Source organism: Vitis riparia, chromosome 4, assembly GCF_004353265.1.
Source record: "Vitis riparia cultivar Riparia Gloire de Montpellier isolate 1030 chromosome 4, EGFV_Vit.rip_1.0, whole genome shotgun sequence".
Taxonomy (NCBI): Eukaryota; Viridiplantae; Streptophyta; class Magnoliopsida; order Vitales; family Vitaceae; genus Vitis; species Vitis riparia.
Window position 1 is genome coordinate 10679692 of NC_048434.1, and position 16164 is coordinate 10695855.

A 16164-nucleotide genomic window follows, 5' to 3' on the forward strand; every position below is an offset into this window, starting at 1 on the left:
GCAAAAAACAACATTCAAATAACAATTTTTATTGATCTTATAAGTCCAATATGGAACAATAAAAAACTAGGGCTCTTTTGAATAGTGCATCTTAATCGATGGGAGTAACTATTCCCACTAGAAAGCCCGAATGAAGTTTTTTTCTTAAAATGCAAGGTGAATGGGTATGAAATTCAGAGGAATATGGATGGGGACCAAGATTGATGTACTAAAAGAAGAGAGGACTAATCTTCTTGAAAAAATTAGATATCTTGAGTCTGAACATCATTCTTTCCTTAGAAGAATAATGCTTTCACTCAAGGGATGAAAAGTAATAAGTAAATGAGATCTTTCACCCTGAAGCCAAATGCTTAAGGAAATACTTGATAATTGTAAAAGCCATGGTAATAAAAGAGGTTTGAGGTACATTAATAAAGATGAAACTCTCTCTAGTAGAGAAATTGTGTTTGTTAAAAGTAAAGATGAAACCTCTAACCAAGCAACATCTCCTAAAAACCCATCACTAAGCACACACTATAAGAAAACATGATACATTTAGTATAGGTGTTATACTAAGTTCTTATAGAAATTTGAATCTCAAATGAGTAGGTTAATGATTAATTCCCTTAAAAATAACATTTATTCATTTTTTATTTTCCTTCACTTTTTCTTTCCTCATATTTTTAACTCATTTCTATTTTATTTCTCTCATATTTTCCCTTAAATTTTATGAGAACCAAACATGGCTTTTATGTTTGTGTTAGATTTTTATATCATTTTCTCTCAACAACTTTTTGAAGAAGAAGAAGAAACCCTATGGAAAATGAAGAGAAATGATGAATTTTCTTTTATTTATTTTTGAGGGATTTATAAATTTACTCTTATGTCCTCTGTATCTTCATGGAGTACCAAAAAAACCCCTAATTGATATAGGAATAATAGGAATGACCTTAAAATCTCTACACTTTCTAAGCGTGCAAGTGTTCCCTAAAATTACTCACTTTAAATTTATTAACTAGGATCTTCATTTTTCTAGTTACTTTTAATTACTTAAATTAAGGTTGAAATTTTAATATTTTAAAATTATGAGAATTATGATTTAAGATAAATTAAATCAACTATAAGAATTAGGAAAATTTAAAGAAATTTTATATAGAAAAAGTCTTTAATTATTATAATTTAATATAATACTTTAGTCCACTCTGTTAACTTTCCTCAAAAAAGTTATTTTTATTCCTTACATTTTCTCCAAACTTTGCTATCCACAATCCTTGCTAATTTAATTAAATTCTTTTTGTTTTCTCTACATAATTGTATTTAATTTAATTTGATTTATTTTTTTTTCAAATTTTTTTTTAATCCTATCTAAAAGGCTGAGATGTTACATTGATTTTAACAAAATAAATAAATAAATAACTTGTTCACTTCCACTACACCCCTTAGCATTGAATTTTTTATGATAGTTACACCCAATTTCTCATATAAATGAAATCGAATTTATTTTTGAATAACTTTTACCTTACAATTAAATTAAACTACGACAAATTTATCTAATTTGGATGAAAATAAATTCACATTAAATTAGTGAATTTGTCGTATCAAGGAAAAAAACTGACTATAACTGAAGTAGATATTGTTTTTATCCATTTTTCACTTATTTCTTAAGAAAAATATATTTAAATTTTATTATGAATTTTTACTTTTTAAAAAAACGAACAATATAAAAATAATTTAATTTAGATAAAAATAATAATCTAAAGTGAATTTACGAAATTCCAAAACCAAACCAAATTGTTCCCCATGCAACCTCAGATTTTACCTTATAATTCATCTAATGGTCAATCAAATTAGATTTGATGTTTCACAAATATTGAAAATGACAATAAAATCACAAATTTGAATTATAAATAAATTTACTATGAATTTTCAAAATATCATATAATAAAATCGAAATAAAATATCATTAATTTCAATGATTTTCCTTAATTAGAATTAAACAATATAATTCAAACTCATCTAAGTATCCACCAAAATGAACAACTCTAGTTAATTTGAAAAATAAAAAAATAAAATTAGGATTTCATACTATTTCCTAAATTAAAAATATGAAAATTATGAATTAATCATAATAATGAAATATATATTTCAATCACAATTCTGTAAATCTGAATATAAGCAGATCCAAATAACTATTAATTTAAAAATTCACAACTTTTTTTAGCTACTAGATATAACTAGAAACCCCAATTATTATTTTATTACTAATTTTTAACTAATCACATAATTAACTATTATAAAATTTTAATTATGAGAATAAATTATAATATTTTAGAAATATGTTAAAATTATATCTTTTTTCAATTATTAGTTTTCAAATAAAAATAAAAATAATATTTAATTTTATCAAAATAATTTCATATTCAAATATGAATAAAAACAAATAACTTAATACTTAATAACGACATTCAAATATTAATAAAATAAATAAACAACCTAAAAACTTAATGGTAATAAGTTATATTCAAATTTAAGTTAAATTCAGATATATTTATATTTGAGGCTGAAAAAAAATAAAAAATAAAAAAACATAAAACACCACCTAACTTTCTTTTAGATTCAAGTTCAAATGTTCCATTAATGCTGTCCAAAAATTCAGAGTTCGAAAAATGCCATTATGGCAATTAAATGTTGTCAAGTATAATCGTACATAAGTCAATTTACAACTTGAGATACCAATGTCATATTCTCTTAAAGCTAAACATGAAACCAATGTCATAGCCTCCATCATCATCAAATAAACATGAAAATGAAAAACCAAGTAGACGTGCTACTCAGATAAACGACACTGAAGGGCCAAAACAATGTCAAAATACACATTCTTGCAAAAGAGGAGCAAAATAATACAACTTAAGATACCTCAAATTTTAAACCAGAACCATGGAGCTTCTCTTCAGTTATATGATCTAATCTATCAAGCATCTCAGCTGTCAAATAGTTCACCCAATCTCCAACTTGACCTCGTCTAAAGAATGCGCTGTGTTCCTCCCCTGATGACAGTTTCCCATTCTTATTCACCTCCAAATTGCTCAAGTTCTCAAAGCTGCACAGCTGTAATATCTCATCCACCACACATCTGGTTTCTTCCTCTGGGCAAAATGGGCACCCCAAGAACTCAGCCAGTCTCCTTAACTGAACATGGGGTTGTGCTTTCATCTCCTCATACTTCAAGAAAAGTATCTTCTCAGGCTTTTCCAAACTTTCCTTCCAATAACCCAACACATGGTCCCAAAAGGGTCCAGACAAACTCACTCCCCTACAGAACTTATCAAAAACCTCCTCGAGCAGATTAGTCCCCATATTCTCGAGTCTCAACTTATTAGTGAACTGCCAAAATGACACGAAGGTGTCCCTGGGGTTCCTACATAGATACACAAGCTTGCAACCTGAGGTATTCACAGATTCTGGCAGAGATGTGAATGGTAAATGAGTTGAAAAGAGCCTTGGAGGAGTAAATGAGGTGAGATCAGGAACCTTGCTTTCAGCATAGAGCTTAATCTCTAAGAAGGGCACGAGTTCATGAGGGTTGTTTGTGAGCAATGGGTGGTGTCGGGCATCAGGAAATCTAACCCTTTTCAATAAGGCAAAGGCCATTGCCTTCAACCACGTGGTGCCTGATTTGGGAGTGGTGACAAGGAGGATGTCAGGATCGTGAGCTTGGAAGTGTTGTTGGCATGCCACTACCCCTTTCAAATGCCTGGATGTATGCCAAAAGCCTTGGTATTGAAAGAGATGAGATGTAACCCAACCCTTCTCTCTGGGGAGGGAGGACAGTAAGTCCCTGTGTTCCTGAGTTACTTCATCTTCTTGCAAATACTCAGGAAGAGGAAGAGGGAGTTGAGAGCTTGACATGGTAGTCTGCAATGGAGAATCACCTTGTTTATGTGGGTGACGAATAGTATATTCGTCAGTAAGTCCCTTTGCTACTCAGTAAGCCCCTTTTTCATTTTGTTTTGTTTTGTTTTTCCTTATTTCTTTTTGGGACAATTGTGTTTTCAACCCTATAACCAAGATAAGGTCCTCCAACCACCCATAATTGATTATAAGAATATGAGATAGTAATCGATAAAAATACCCACTTGACTCATTTTTGTCTTTATTCTACCACTTGCCACTATTATTTCTTATTTAACAATTTTTGGATTTTTCATTATTTTTTTAAACTCTTTTATAAATAATTGAAAAATCAACATTATTTTTTATTTTTAAATTATAAATAAACAAAAATTATATTAATGATTCAAAGACTATTTTGGAAAATACTTTCTAAAAAAATATTAATTTAAATAAATAAAAATTATCTTTTACATTTATTTTTATCATTTACATTTAGAAGTAAATAATTTAATGATTAAAATACTGTTTAAAATAAATATATTCACTATTTTAATTTTTTTTATACTAAAAAGTATTTTAAAGTTTTTTTACTATTATAAAATAAAAAGTTTAATTTTTTTTTTAAATTTTCTTCCTTCCTTATTTTAATAACCTTTTGAACATGACTTTTAGTAATATGTTACATAAAATGTTACAAATTTGTTTATTAAGGATTTTTTTGAATGATTTGAATTAACTGAAAATTTATTAAAATGAGAAAAAGAAAAAGAAAGAAAGAGGATGGATGAAGAGTTTTTATTTTAAGTACTCAATTAAAATGTTTTCATATGACCTAATTTTAGAAGTGAATTATATCAATACATAGTAGAGATTGAATTTTTCTTATATAAAATAGTTGAAAGATATATTTACTTATTTTAGATGAAAACAAGTAGTTAAAAATTATATAGATTATATTTGAGTTTGGTTTTAAAATATTTTTCTAATTTTTATTTTTATTTTTATTTTTTAAAAAATAATTTTTATTTTCTATATTCTCTTTTTGAAAATACGTTTAATTAAAAAATGAAAAATATTTTTAAAAATGAAAATTGAAAACCTTGTTTAGTACTATTTTTTTTATATGAAAATAAAAAAATTATTTATTCATTTATTGCGCCACTGTGCAATTGTATTACATTAATAGTACAATGAAAATGTACTAAGTGTACAAAGTTGTACAAGGCTACCCTTTGTGAAAGATTATAATAGATTATGAGTTATTCTTTTAATTTTCTTATCACTCACGAATTGTACACATATGTCATGCACTTTATTTTGATTCCCGCATGGAAATTCCAATACTTTCCCTAATAATGATATTTGGGGAAAAAAAAATTGATCTTAAGTCATCCACCATCTTCTCAACTAAACCATTGGAAATATGGTTAAACACTCCTACGTGGACACATAACTTAGGAGGGATATAAAATTTGTGTCATTGTACAAGAGTATTACACTAACTGTACAAGGGAAATGTATTAATTGTACAAAGGTGTACAATATTACCCTTTGTGAATTATTTTAATCAATTCTAAACCACTTTTTTTTTATTTTCCTTATCACCCAAGGATTGTACGCCTATGCCATGCATTTTATTTAACTCTTGCATGGAAATTCCAATATTTTTTCCCAATAATGATATTTGGGGGAAAATTTTTTGACCCTAAGTCATCCACCATTTTCTTAACCAAATCATTGAAAATATGATTAATACATCTACATGAACATATAACTTTTGAGAGATATGAAATTTGTGTCACTTTGAATCCTTATTGAGAGATTAGGAATGATATGACAATTTAAGCTAAACCCCTCAGTGAATGTCCAACTCTAAAAAGGTTATAATGGGCTTATAAAAGCATCTAAGCTCTAAGGGATCGGTATCTCAAAGTTTCCAAACTCAATTTGCATGAAATATTTAAAATCTTCCCTATTCTGGTAGATTCTATACAAGTGCTCAAACGCACTTACCACCACTCAAGTGCCTTGGGCGTTTAAGTGTTGGTCTTGCTTTTGAGTAGTCCCAATGCTTAAGCATTGTTTCTATTACTCGAGCGGCCTTGCATTTTTCAAAATATTATTTGAATATTTTTAATTAAATAAAAAAATACCGATCCATTTAATCTTTTAATTAAGTACCTAACTTGTCACAAGCCAAACCTTTTAAGATTTACCTGTGACTTTTCGGTTGAGTGAACAATAACCTTTGTTAGGACATTAAATCTTGCTTATATGTTGAAAATTTATTACAATTTAATTTTAGTCAAATAAGTCCTGCTTAGATAATGACTTACTTTCCAATGAAGATCAAGGGTTGTTGTTTGACCAATCAAAAAGTCACAGCAACGTCTAAAGAGGTTTGACTTGTGGCATATTAGGCTCCTTTAAGGTATAAAGAGAATCGGTATTTTTTTCTCAAGTTAAACATGTTTTTATTTATTTTTAAAGAGAAACTAACCACTCAAGCGGTTAAATGGCTTAAGCCGTGTAAGTCCACTCAAGCGGTTAGGACCACTCAAGCGGTCATACCCATTTGTCGAGATTTTTTTCACATAAACTAAATTTAGAACTCTTCCAAAATCGAATCTCTTTAGGCTTTTTACTTGTATATGCCTCATTATAACCTCTTGAGAGTAAGAAATCATATAATTTTTTAAAGGGTTTCATTGAGGAGAACGACTAAAGTGTCACACCATTCCCAATCTCTCATACACAGGATTCAAGTGTTGAATCTTGAGTTAAAGAGCTTCATCCCTTCAATGAGGCTGAGATGATCCATTAGAGTAATTGAAGGTTAATGTGTCGTAGACATGAATCAAGTTGTAGGTACTAAAGAGTAGGTCTTTAAGGTAAAGCGGCTAGGTAAATCTGTGTAAATTGATTTCATATAGTAGATTTAGAATAGTAGGTCTTAGAACTTGTGATTTTTTATCTCCACAGTTAGTTTGGGTGTTTTCCATATAAAAATCTCCTATGTCTCATTGATTATTATTTGATATTTAGTTTGAATTGCCTACAATAGAAAGAATTGATAATCCTTAATAACTCATAAGGTAAAAATTGAGTATAACATATAAATCTTTATTTAAATTTTTTTAATTCACCCATTCACCTCCCTTTTGGATATTCCTTATTGGACTTTCGTTTTTTCAATTGGTATCAAAGAGGGATAAAATAAAATTGATTCTTTATCCTATTGATTAAAAATCCAATTTTTATTGATCAGATTGATTCAAAATCCAACTTTTATTGATCATATAGACAAAAATCAAATTTTATTGATCTTGTAAGTTCAATATGGATTAATCTAAAAGTGGTGGCCCTTTGAATAGTCTACCCTACTTTGAAGGGAATAACTATTCCCATTGGAAAGATCGAATGATGTTTTTCCTTAAAATTTGAGGCGAAAGGGAATATAATTCAATAGAATATGGATGGGCACCCCCATTGATCCTTGATGCTTAAGGAAGATCAACAGGAGAACTGAAACCTAAACACAAATGGGACAAAACTGATAATGAAGGTAGTGAAGTCAATGTTAGAGCTTCATTTAGTATTTTTAACGAAGTTTATCTAGATGAGTTTCGCAAGATAGCAAATTGTAAACGTGCAAAATAAGCATGGGATATTCTTCAAGTCACTGATGAAAGTATGTTTGTAGTTAAAATATTTAAATTACAAATGCTTGCTACTAAGTTTGAGAATGATGCATGAAAATAAAAAATTTCTACCTTTTATTTTGAATTGAGTGATATAATTAATTCTTCCTTGAACCTTGGAGAACCTATTCCAAACTCAAAGTTAGAAAAATATTGAGATCTCTTCTAGAGAGATTTAGACCTAAGGTTACTGCCATAGAGAAAAACAATGACATTGATTCCATGAGAGTTGATAAACTTGTTGGCTCTATACAAACATATGAGATGACCCTACGTAGTTCTCAAAGCCTAAAGACTCTTACCTCTAAGGCTTCTAAGAATGAGTAAAAAGATATTAAAATGTCATATAACATGATTAGGAATGAATTGGCTCATATGGATAAAAGGATTAAAAAGGTCATGAAATTTAATAGAAAATATTATAAAAATCAAGAATCTAGAAAAGAAAAGAGACCTAATGAACAATCATCCAAAGAAAAGGATAAAGGTTCCTTCAAATGTAAGAAAGTTGAATGCTTTAATTGCGAAGGTCTTAGACACTTCGCTGTTGATTGTCCTAGCCCTAAAGATATCAGAAAGTTTATGTAGACAATATGGAGTGACATAGAGTTTGAACAAAGTGCTTCAATAGCTTCTGAAGATGCAAGGTACGATCCCAATTAATTTTTAGCTTTCATTACATCTACGGAATCTGAGCATTATAATGATTGTGATAGTGATAGTGATGATGAGTTTACTGATGATCAAAAGGTTTAGTTTTTGAGTAATTTTGTGTTAAGCATGAAAAACTAATTAAAAATATTTAAAAGATCATGATATTCTTGAAGCTCATAAAATGAAGATTGACATGCTTAATATGGAAAGACTAATCTACTTAACCAAAATCGATTTCTTAAGTTGGAACATCATTCTCTTTTTGAGAAAAATAATGCTTTAACTTAAGAGATAAAAAAACAATAAGTCTTCTTCCTCTGTGAATGAAATCTATTTCCTCTTCTGTGGACGCACTGAAGTACAAGCCATTCTCATACAGTAAAAGTACATTTTGACTTTCTTTCACACTAGAACTAAAGTTCTTAATGAATACTTGATAAATAAAAAACCTATTGTGATAAAAGAGGTTTGGGGTACATCAATAAGATGAAACTCCCTCTAGTGGAGAAACTGTGTTTGTCAAAGGTAAAGATGAGGCCCTTATCCAATCATAATCTCCTAAAAACCCATCACTATGCATACAATGTAGAAAACTGGACACACTCAATTTAGATGTTATACTAAGTTCCTAGAAGATTTGATCTCAAATGAGTAGGCTAATGAATGGCTTTAATTCCTTTAAATTAACATCTTGAAAATGGGAAAGGGAATAAAACTAATCAAAAGCCTAGAAGTCAATCAAGTTCCACTAAGTCCCACCTAGGACCAGACAAGTCTAGATAGAAAAGATAGGGATAAATGTCAAGTAGTCTTCATTGCACTTAAAGATAGATCTTCTAGTGACTAGTACTTTTATAATGGCTTCTCAAGACATGACATGAGACAAGTCATTTTTCCCATCTTTGGAGGACTATAATGGTGGGATAGTTACTTTTGGAGATGAGAGCTTAGCTTGTGTGAAAGGAAAATGAAGTATATCTATCCTTGGTTGTCCTAATTTAGATGAAGTTCTCTATATACATAGATTAAAGGCAAACCTTCTAAGTATTAGTCAAACATGTGACAATGATCATAGGCTGATTTTTTGCCAAAACTTATGTAAGCAATTAACAAAGAGGGAAATGTCATTATCGTAGGACATAAGACGATTGATAACTATTATGCAATAAATCCTATTTCTAGAATACCTCTTGTGTGAAGTATGGAAAAGTTAGATCTTACCCAACTTTGGTATAAAAGGCTAGGTCACATAAATTATAAGGACCTTATGTACTTAGTGAATAGTGAAAAAGTTAGAGATATACTTAGACTAAGTGGTGAACCTAAACCCATTTTTCGAGAGTGCATGAAAGGTAAACAAACTAAAAGTTCTCACAAAAAGGTTAAGGAAATTAAGACCACTAGACCTTTAGATCTTGTTCATACGGATCTCATGGGACCCATGCATGCTGAAAGTAAAGAAAGTGAGAGATATGTCCTTATGGTCGTGTATGATTTTTCAAGATACTCCTTTGTGAGTTTCTTAGAGAAAAGTCATAGGCCATACAACATTTGAAGTCATTGTTCAATAGAATACAAGTGCAAATAGGTCATCCAATTATAAGGATTAGGAGTGATAGGGGGAAAGAGTTTGAGAATGTAGATGTTGACTTCCTTTATGAGCCTAAAGAGATTAAACATGAATTTTTAACCCCTAAGACTCCTCAGCATAATGGATTGGTTGAAATAAAAAATAGTGTTACAAGAAATGGCTTGGGTGATGATTCATATGCATAATACCCCTATGCAATTTTGGGCAAAGCTATTAATACAACATGTTATGTTGCCAATAGGATTTTTCTTAGACCTAGAACAAAGAAAACATCTTATGAATTGTGGACCAAGAGAAAACCTAACCTTAAGTATTTTAGAACTTTTTGCGTCAGTGCTATGTACTCATGGATGGGGAAAACCTAGGTAAGTTTGATGCTAAATCTAATGTAGGCATCTTTCTAGGTTATTCTACTTCTAGTAAAGCCTACAAGGTTTATAATCAAAATTCACAAGTCGTCTAGGAGTCTTCTAATGTGGTTATAAATTATATAGGGTATAATTGGGATATAATTAATAGTCAAATTTTAACCCAAGAATCAATTGGTGATAACCTTAAAGATGTGGAGATCACAAAAGAAAACCTTAATAATGTCCCTAAAAGTGACTTTGACCCTAACAAGGATGAAACTATACCTCTAGAAAACACATTTGAAGAAACGGAGAATAAGTATAGATCCAAAGTTCCTAAGAACCACCCAATCCCAAATGTTATAGTAATATAAATGAATGTGTAGTTACTAGGAGACAATCAAGAATAAATGAAATGGGTCTTATATGTTATACTTCCTAATTAGAGCCAAAGAATGTGGAGGAAGCTTTAAGTGATGAACCTTGGATTACCACTCTACAAGAAAAGTTAAATAAATTCACCAAGAATGATCTGTGGTACTTAGTCCCTAGGCCTAAAGATAAACATGTCATAGATACAAAATGGATTTTCAAGAACAAATAAAATGAAAATGAGGTCATTATGAGAAACAAAGCAAGGTTGGTTGCCCAAGGATACTCACAGATAGAAAAGATTGATTATGAAGAGACATTTGCACCCATAGCTAGATTAGAATCAATTAGGATACTTTGGCAATAGCAAAATCCTTGGATAAAACTTTACCAAATGGATGTCAAGAATGATTTTCTAAATGGAATTCTGAGTGAAGAGGTTTATGTCGAGCAACTTAAGGGTTTCGAGGATTTAAAATTCCCTAATCATGTCTATAGGTTAAATAAAGCCTTTTATAGATTAAAGCAATCTCCTAAAGCTTGGTATGAGAGGCTCACAACCTATCTTTTGGAGAAAAAGTTAAAAGAGGGGGTTTGATAGAATGTTGTTTATTCATAAGTCTAAGGATGAGTTGTTAGTGGGACAGATTTAAGATATTGTTTTTAGAGCCACCTCTAGTGACCTTACCCTTAGCTTTGCTAAATAAATGAAAACTGAATTCGAAATGAGTACGGTAGGTAAACTAACTTTCTTCCGAGGACTGCAAGATTAGGCAACTAAAATATGAAATCTTTCTTTTTCAATCCAAGTATGCTAGGGAGTTGGTTAAGAAATTTAGTCTCAAATCTACTAAACACTCTAGGACACCTATGAGCACTACCACTAAGCTTAGCAAGGATACATCTAGAAAATATGTTGAGCAAAAGTTCTATAAGAATATGATAGGAGGCTTACTATACCTCACAATAAGTCCTGACTTATCTTTTACTGTTGGAGCTTGAGCTAGGTACCAAGCGAACCCCAAAGAGTCACAGTTAACTACTATTAAAAGAATTACATTTTATATAAACAGGACTCTTGACTATGGTCTGTGGTATCCCTATGATTTTCTCTTATGATTGTTGCTTATTCTAATGTTAATTGGATCGAAAACTTTAAGGATAAAAAAAACACATCTGGTGCTTGTTTCTTTATTAGTGATTGTCTTGTGGCTTGGCTTAGTAAGAACAAAATTCTATATCTTTATCTACTATGGAAGCTAAATATATTGTTTTTGGAAGTTGTTGCACACAAGTTTTATGGATGAAACAGATGCTGAAAAACTATGGAATTGAGCAAAGGACCATGAACATACACTATGACAACTCTAGTGCTATAAATATCTCAAAGAATCCTATTCTTCATTCCCATACTAAACACATTGAAAATTTTCATCATTTCATTAGGGATCTTATTTAAGAAAAGGTTGTTTCTCTAGAGTTTGTCCCTAACAAACATCAATTGGAAGATATTCTTACCAAACCCCTAGATTCTCTTAGGTTTGAGTTCCTTAGGAAATCCTTAGGTAGATGTATAATAGATTAATCATTAAATGTTATAGGCCTTAAAGGTTTGGAGCTTATTTTTTTCATTATTTATTTTCTTTGGCCTTTTTTTAGTTTACTTTAGGCATATAATATCTAAAGTAACTTACTTGATTTATTATTGATTAAACTAATCTTGAGAGTTCTTGATCAATGATCTGTCTACGTTGTATGGTTGTGTTTTTATCATTACTTTGATTTTGTGTTGAATTCCTTTGTTTTTCAAGGCTTCTTAGTATTTTGGTTTTTTCTTTTAATGCCGAGTGTTGTTACTAGCGCTCAAATGCTCCATCTAATGCTACTTAGGCTCAAGCATTGTGAGTTGTATCAAACGCCACTTTGAGCGGTTAGATCATTTAAGCGCTATAAGTTGCATCCAATGACGCTTCCAACTTTCGTGACACTCAAGTACTAATCTGCATCTAGCAATCCTAATGTCTATTTAAGTATCTACTGCACTATTTTCATTTCAAACATTTTTGTTTTCTCTTAGCGCTAGGATTTTGCTTCTTTACCATTTGAGGTCAACTTACTTTGTTTTTTGAGGTTTGGCTTTCATAGTATTGCTCTACACATTGTTTAGACTATTCCTAGTGGGTTAGTTTTCTTTCGTAGTTTTTTCTTGTTTCTTGTGACTTTATCTATTCCATCACCTTGTTATGGGAAGTCATAGATGCCTGTGAGAAGAGACCCCTCTTAGGTCATCTAAGCCCATCCAAGATCACATTTCAAGGTCCTTTTGACCCTACTACTCTACCAATGGAGTGTTTCCACTATCAAGAGACCCAAGATCGATATTACGCATCTTTTCACCACCGAAGCATCAAGGTTGAGTGGCCTATCGATCCCTTAGCCTTCTAAGACACTTCTTTCCCTTGTATTCTTAGAGAAAGAGATTAAGAGTCTTTGTTTTCATTTTAGGGGACCTAATACCCTCACTTAGTTCGCATATTCTATGCAAACATGCATTCTATCGTGGTCGGCATCACCTTTAGAGTGACAATGTATGGCTAGTCCTTCCCAATCTTCTCTCACTCAATCAAGTGTGCACTTGGCATGCCTAGATTGGATGCTCATCTTTCTTCCTTCGCTTTGGATGTACAGGCTCTCACTCAAGGAGAGCTTGCGACCATCTCAACCACCCTCTTCGGTGCCCATCGAGTTTTCTTTCTTATATCTTTATTGTTGGATTTTCCAAGCCAGCATGGATCATTGTTACATTCCTCACTTATTCTTTCTACTTCTCTACCCATCATACCGAGATCTAGCAATCAACTGCTCGGTTAATTCATGACATTCTCACAAGTTAGTAGTTCAATATTGACCAGGTTATTCTTGATACTTTGACCTCTTATCACGACTACTCCTTTTGATTGAGCGATCTTCCTTTTGTGTTCCTTGTTTCCTGTATCCTTAAGGATGTAAGTTTTGAGATCAGCAATGCCAAGAGTGCCTTACTGGATGAGAGCTCCTAAGCTAAGCACTATAGTCATGTGTATGGTCTCATGGCTCCTCTTGCTCCCCATGGCCCACAAGATGCAACAACAACACAACAAGCAACTTGGGAGGCTATCACCATCAAGGAAAACAAGATCTGAATGATGGAGAAAGATGCTCCTACTTTCCAATGATGACTTTCCCAAGCATGCTTTAAGGACTCACTCGAGTCATGGTCGTGCTAGATCTTCTCGAGCTTCTCAAAGTGCATCGACATCTATTGACCCAACCCTTAGAGAGCTTATCGACTTCATAAAGCATGGTCACCAGAGGTTGGACTCATAGGACATTAAGCACCATGAGTTCCAAGGTTAATTGACTTACATTAGCTCATAGATCAATTCATAGAGTGCCTCGAGCTTCTTCCCTCATTCGTCTCTTCTTGGTGGTTAGATTTTATTTATTTTTTATGTTTAGTTGATCTAAATTTACTTTATACTATATATCTCTATATCTAGAATCATATTTGGATATATATGTATATATATACATATACATACATACATACATACATACATACATACATACATACATACATATATATATATGATGATCTTTTCCTTGCTCTTGTGTTTGTCATATCTCTTTTAAGCTTTTATTTTGATATCCTTATTGCTCTTTGACATTTTTGTGACAAAAAATGGGTAGAAAATTAATGAGTTTTTTTTTTTTTTTTTGAGAACACATCACTAGATAGAGCCAAAGCTAGTAAAAATAGGGAAAACTTTTCTTATAGAAGTTATTGTTTAATTTAAGGGAGTTCATAATTCTTAAATAATTTATTTAGTTCATTCATTTAATTCTTAAGGAAAATTAATTGAAATCTTGGAGGAAATAAATGTAAGACACTGGAGGAACCAAATCAACAATTGAAAACATAACTTAGAAGTTATAAAGAGATACCTGACACAAATGCTTCTTGCAAAATATTTTGTCTGAATTATTATCTCTCTAAACTATTCTAAGTCATAGACTCTTCTTCATGTGGTTTTCACTACCTATTTTTGGTTGGAGATAGACTTTTAAGCATATAGTTGATCTGCTGTGTCTATCAAGCTTGTATTATGTTATTGATTCGCATGCATCTAGATCCTGCCAAGCTAGCTTTGTACCTTAGTGTCGCTACAGGATTTGTTCCTCTTCATACTTTCACAATGCATCAAGCAAAATTTCCAATTATACTATTTGTTGTCTTGATCATATCTTATCCCACAAATTATTTACCTTTGCATAGTTTTTTTTATCTATGCAAGTAACAGGTTTGAAGTTTAGTATAACAAGATGGTGAAAACATTCCCTTAGTTTATTTAATTGAATGTTAATGTGTGTTATGTAACTCCTTTATGAGGTACAAGTGGGTTTATGTAATGAAGTTTGTCACAAAGTTACCAAATTGGGAGATTGTTAAGAATTGGGTCTTATTTATATATTGGAATTTTGTTCCAATTTAATTTTGGACATAAAAGTCCTTTTTAAATAGTGATTTACTCTCATTCAAGATCAAGGTTATAGTTCAATCAACCGAAAACTCACAAGTACATCTAAAGAGGTTGGCTTGTGGGATATTAAGTTCCTTTCAAGTATAAAGAGAATCAATATTTTTTTCTCAGTTTAAAATTTTTTTTATTGATTTTTAAAGAAAAAAAAACTGCTCAAGGGTCAGACCATGTAAGTTCACTCAAGTAATCAGGACCACTTAAGCAATGTAAGTCAGCTCAAGCAGTCATACCTGTTTTACTAAGATTTTTTCATGTAACTGAATTTAGAACTCTTCCAAAACCAATCTCTTCGAGTTTTTTTCTAAAATATACATCATTATAAACTCTTGAGAATAAGAGATCATATAATTTTTTAAAAGGTTCATTGAGGAGAAAGTCTACAGTGCCACACCATTCTCAATCTCTCATACAAAGAATTCAAGTGTTAAATCTTGGGTTGAAGATCTTCATCTCTTCAGTGAGGTTAAGATGATCCACTGGAGTAATGAAGGTTGTTGCATCATAGACGTGAATCAAGTTGTAGGTACTAGAGAGTAACTCTTTAGGGTAAGGAAACCAGATAAATCTGTGTGACTTGATTTGTATAATGGATTGAAATTAGTAGCTTAGATCTCATGGTTTTATCTCCACAATTAGTGTGGGGGTTTTTCATGTAAAATCTATTGTCTATTGCTTATTATTGATATTTTGTTTGAATTGCTAACAATAGAAAGAATTTATAATCCCTAACAACTTCTAGGGTAAAAATTAAGTATAACATATAAATCTTTATTAAATTGTATTTCACCCATTCGCCTCCTTTTAAGTGTTCCTTACTGGACTTTGGTTTTTCAACCTTGAATCTTCAATAAAGTGTAAGTCACTATTTAAAAAGATTCTTAAGTCAAAAAATAAATTGGAACAAAATAACCAAAATACAATGAAGACCCATTGTCCTAACAATCTATCCTTTAGCATTTTGTGTTACATAAACCCCTCAAACTCTCATAATGTATTTACATAACATTCAGTACGCTCAACTAACAAGGACTCGAGGGAAACAT

The 16164-nt window shown here is 31.2% G+C and overlaps 1 protein-coding gene across 1 annotated transcript; it reads right to left on the reverse strand.

The window, feature by feature from the left end:
• Positions 1-2687: 2687 nt before the first annotated feature.
• On the reverse strand, positions 2688-3963 carry LOC117913361 (cytosolic sulfotransferase 12-like). Its single transcript, XM_034828302.1, has one exon. It carries the CDS (start codon positions 3886-3888, stop codon positions 2887-2889), a length of 1002 nt encoding a protein of 333 aa, XP_034684193.1. The 5' UTR covers positions 3889-3963; the 3' UTR covers positions 2688-2886.
• Between the last annotated feature and the right edge of the window lie 12201 nt (positions 3964-16164).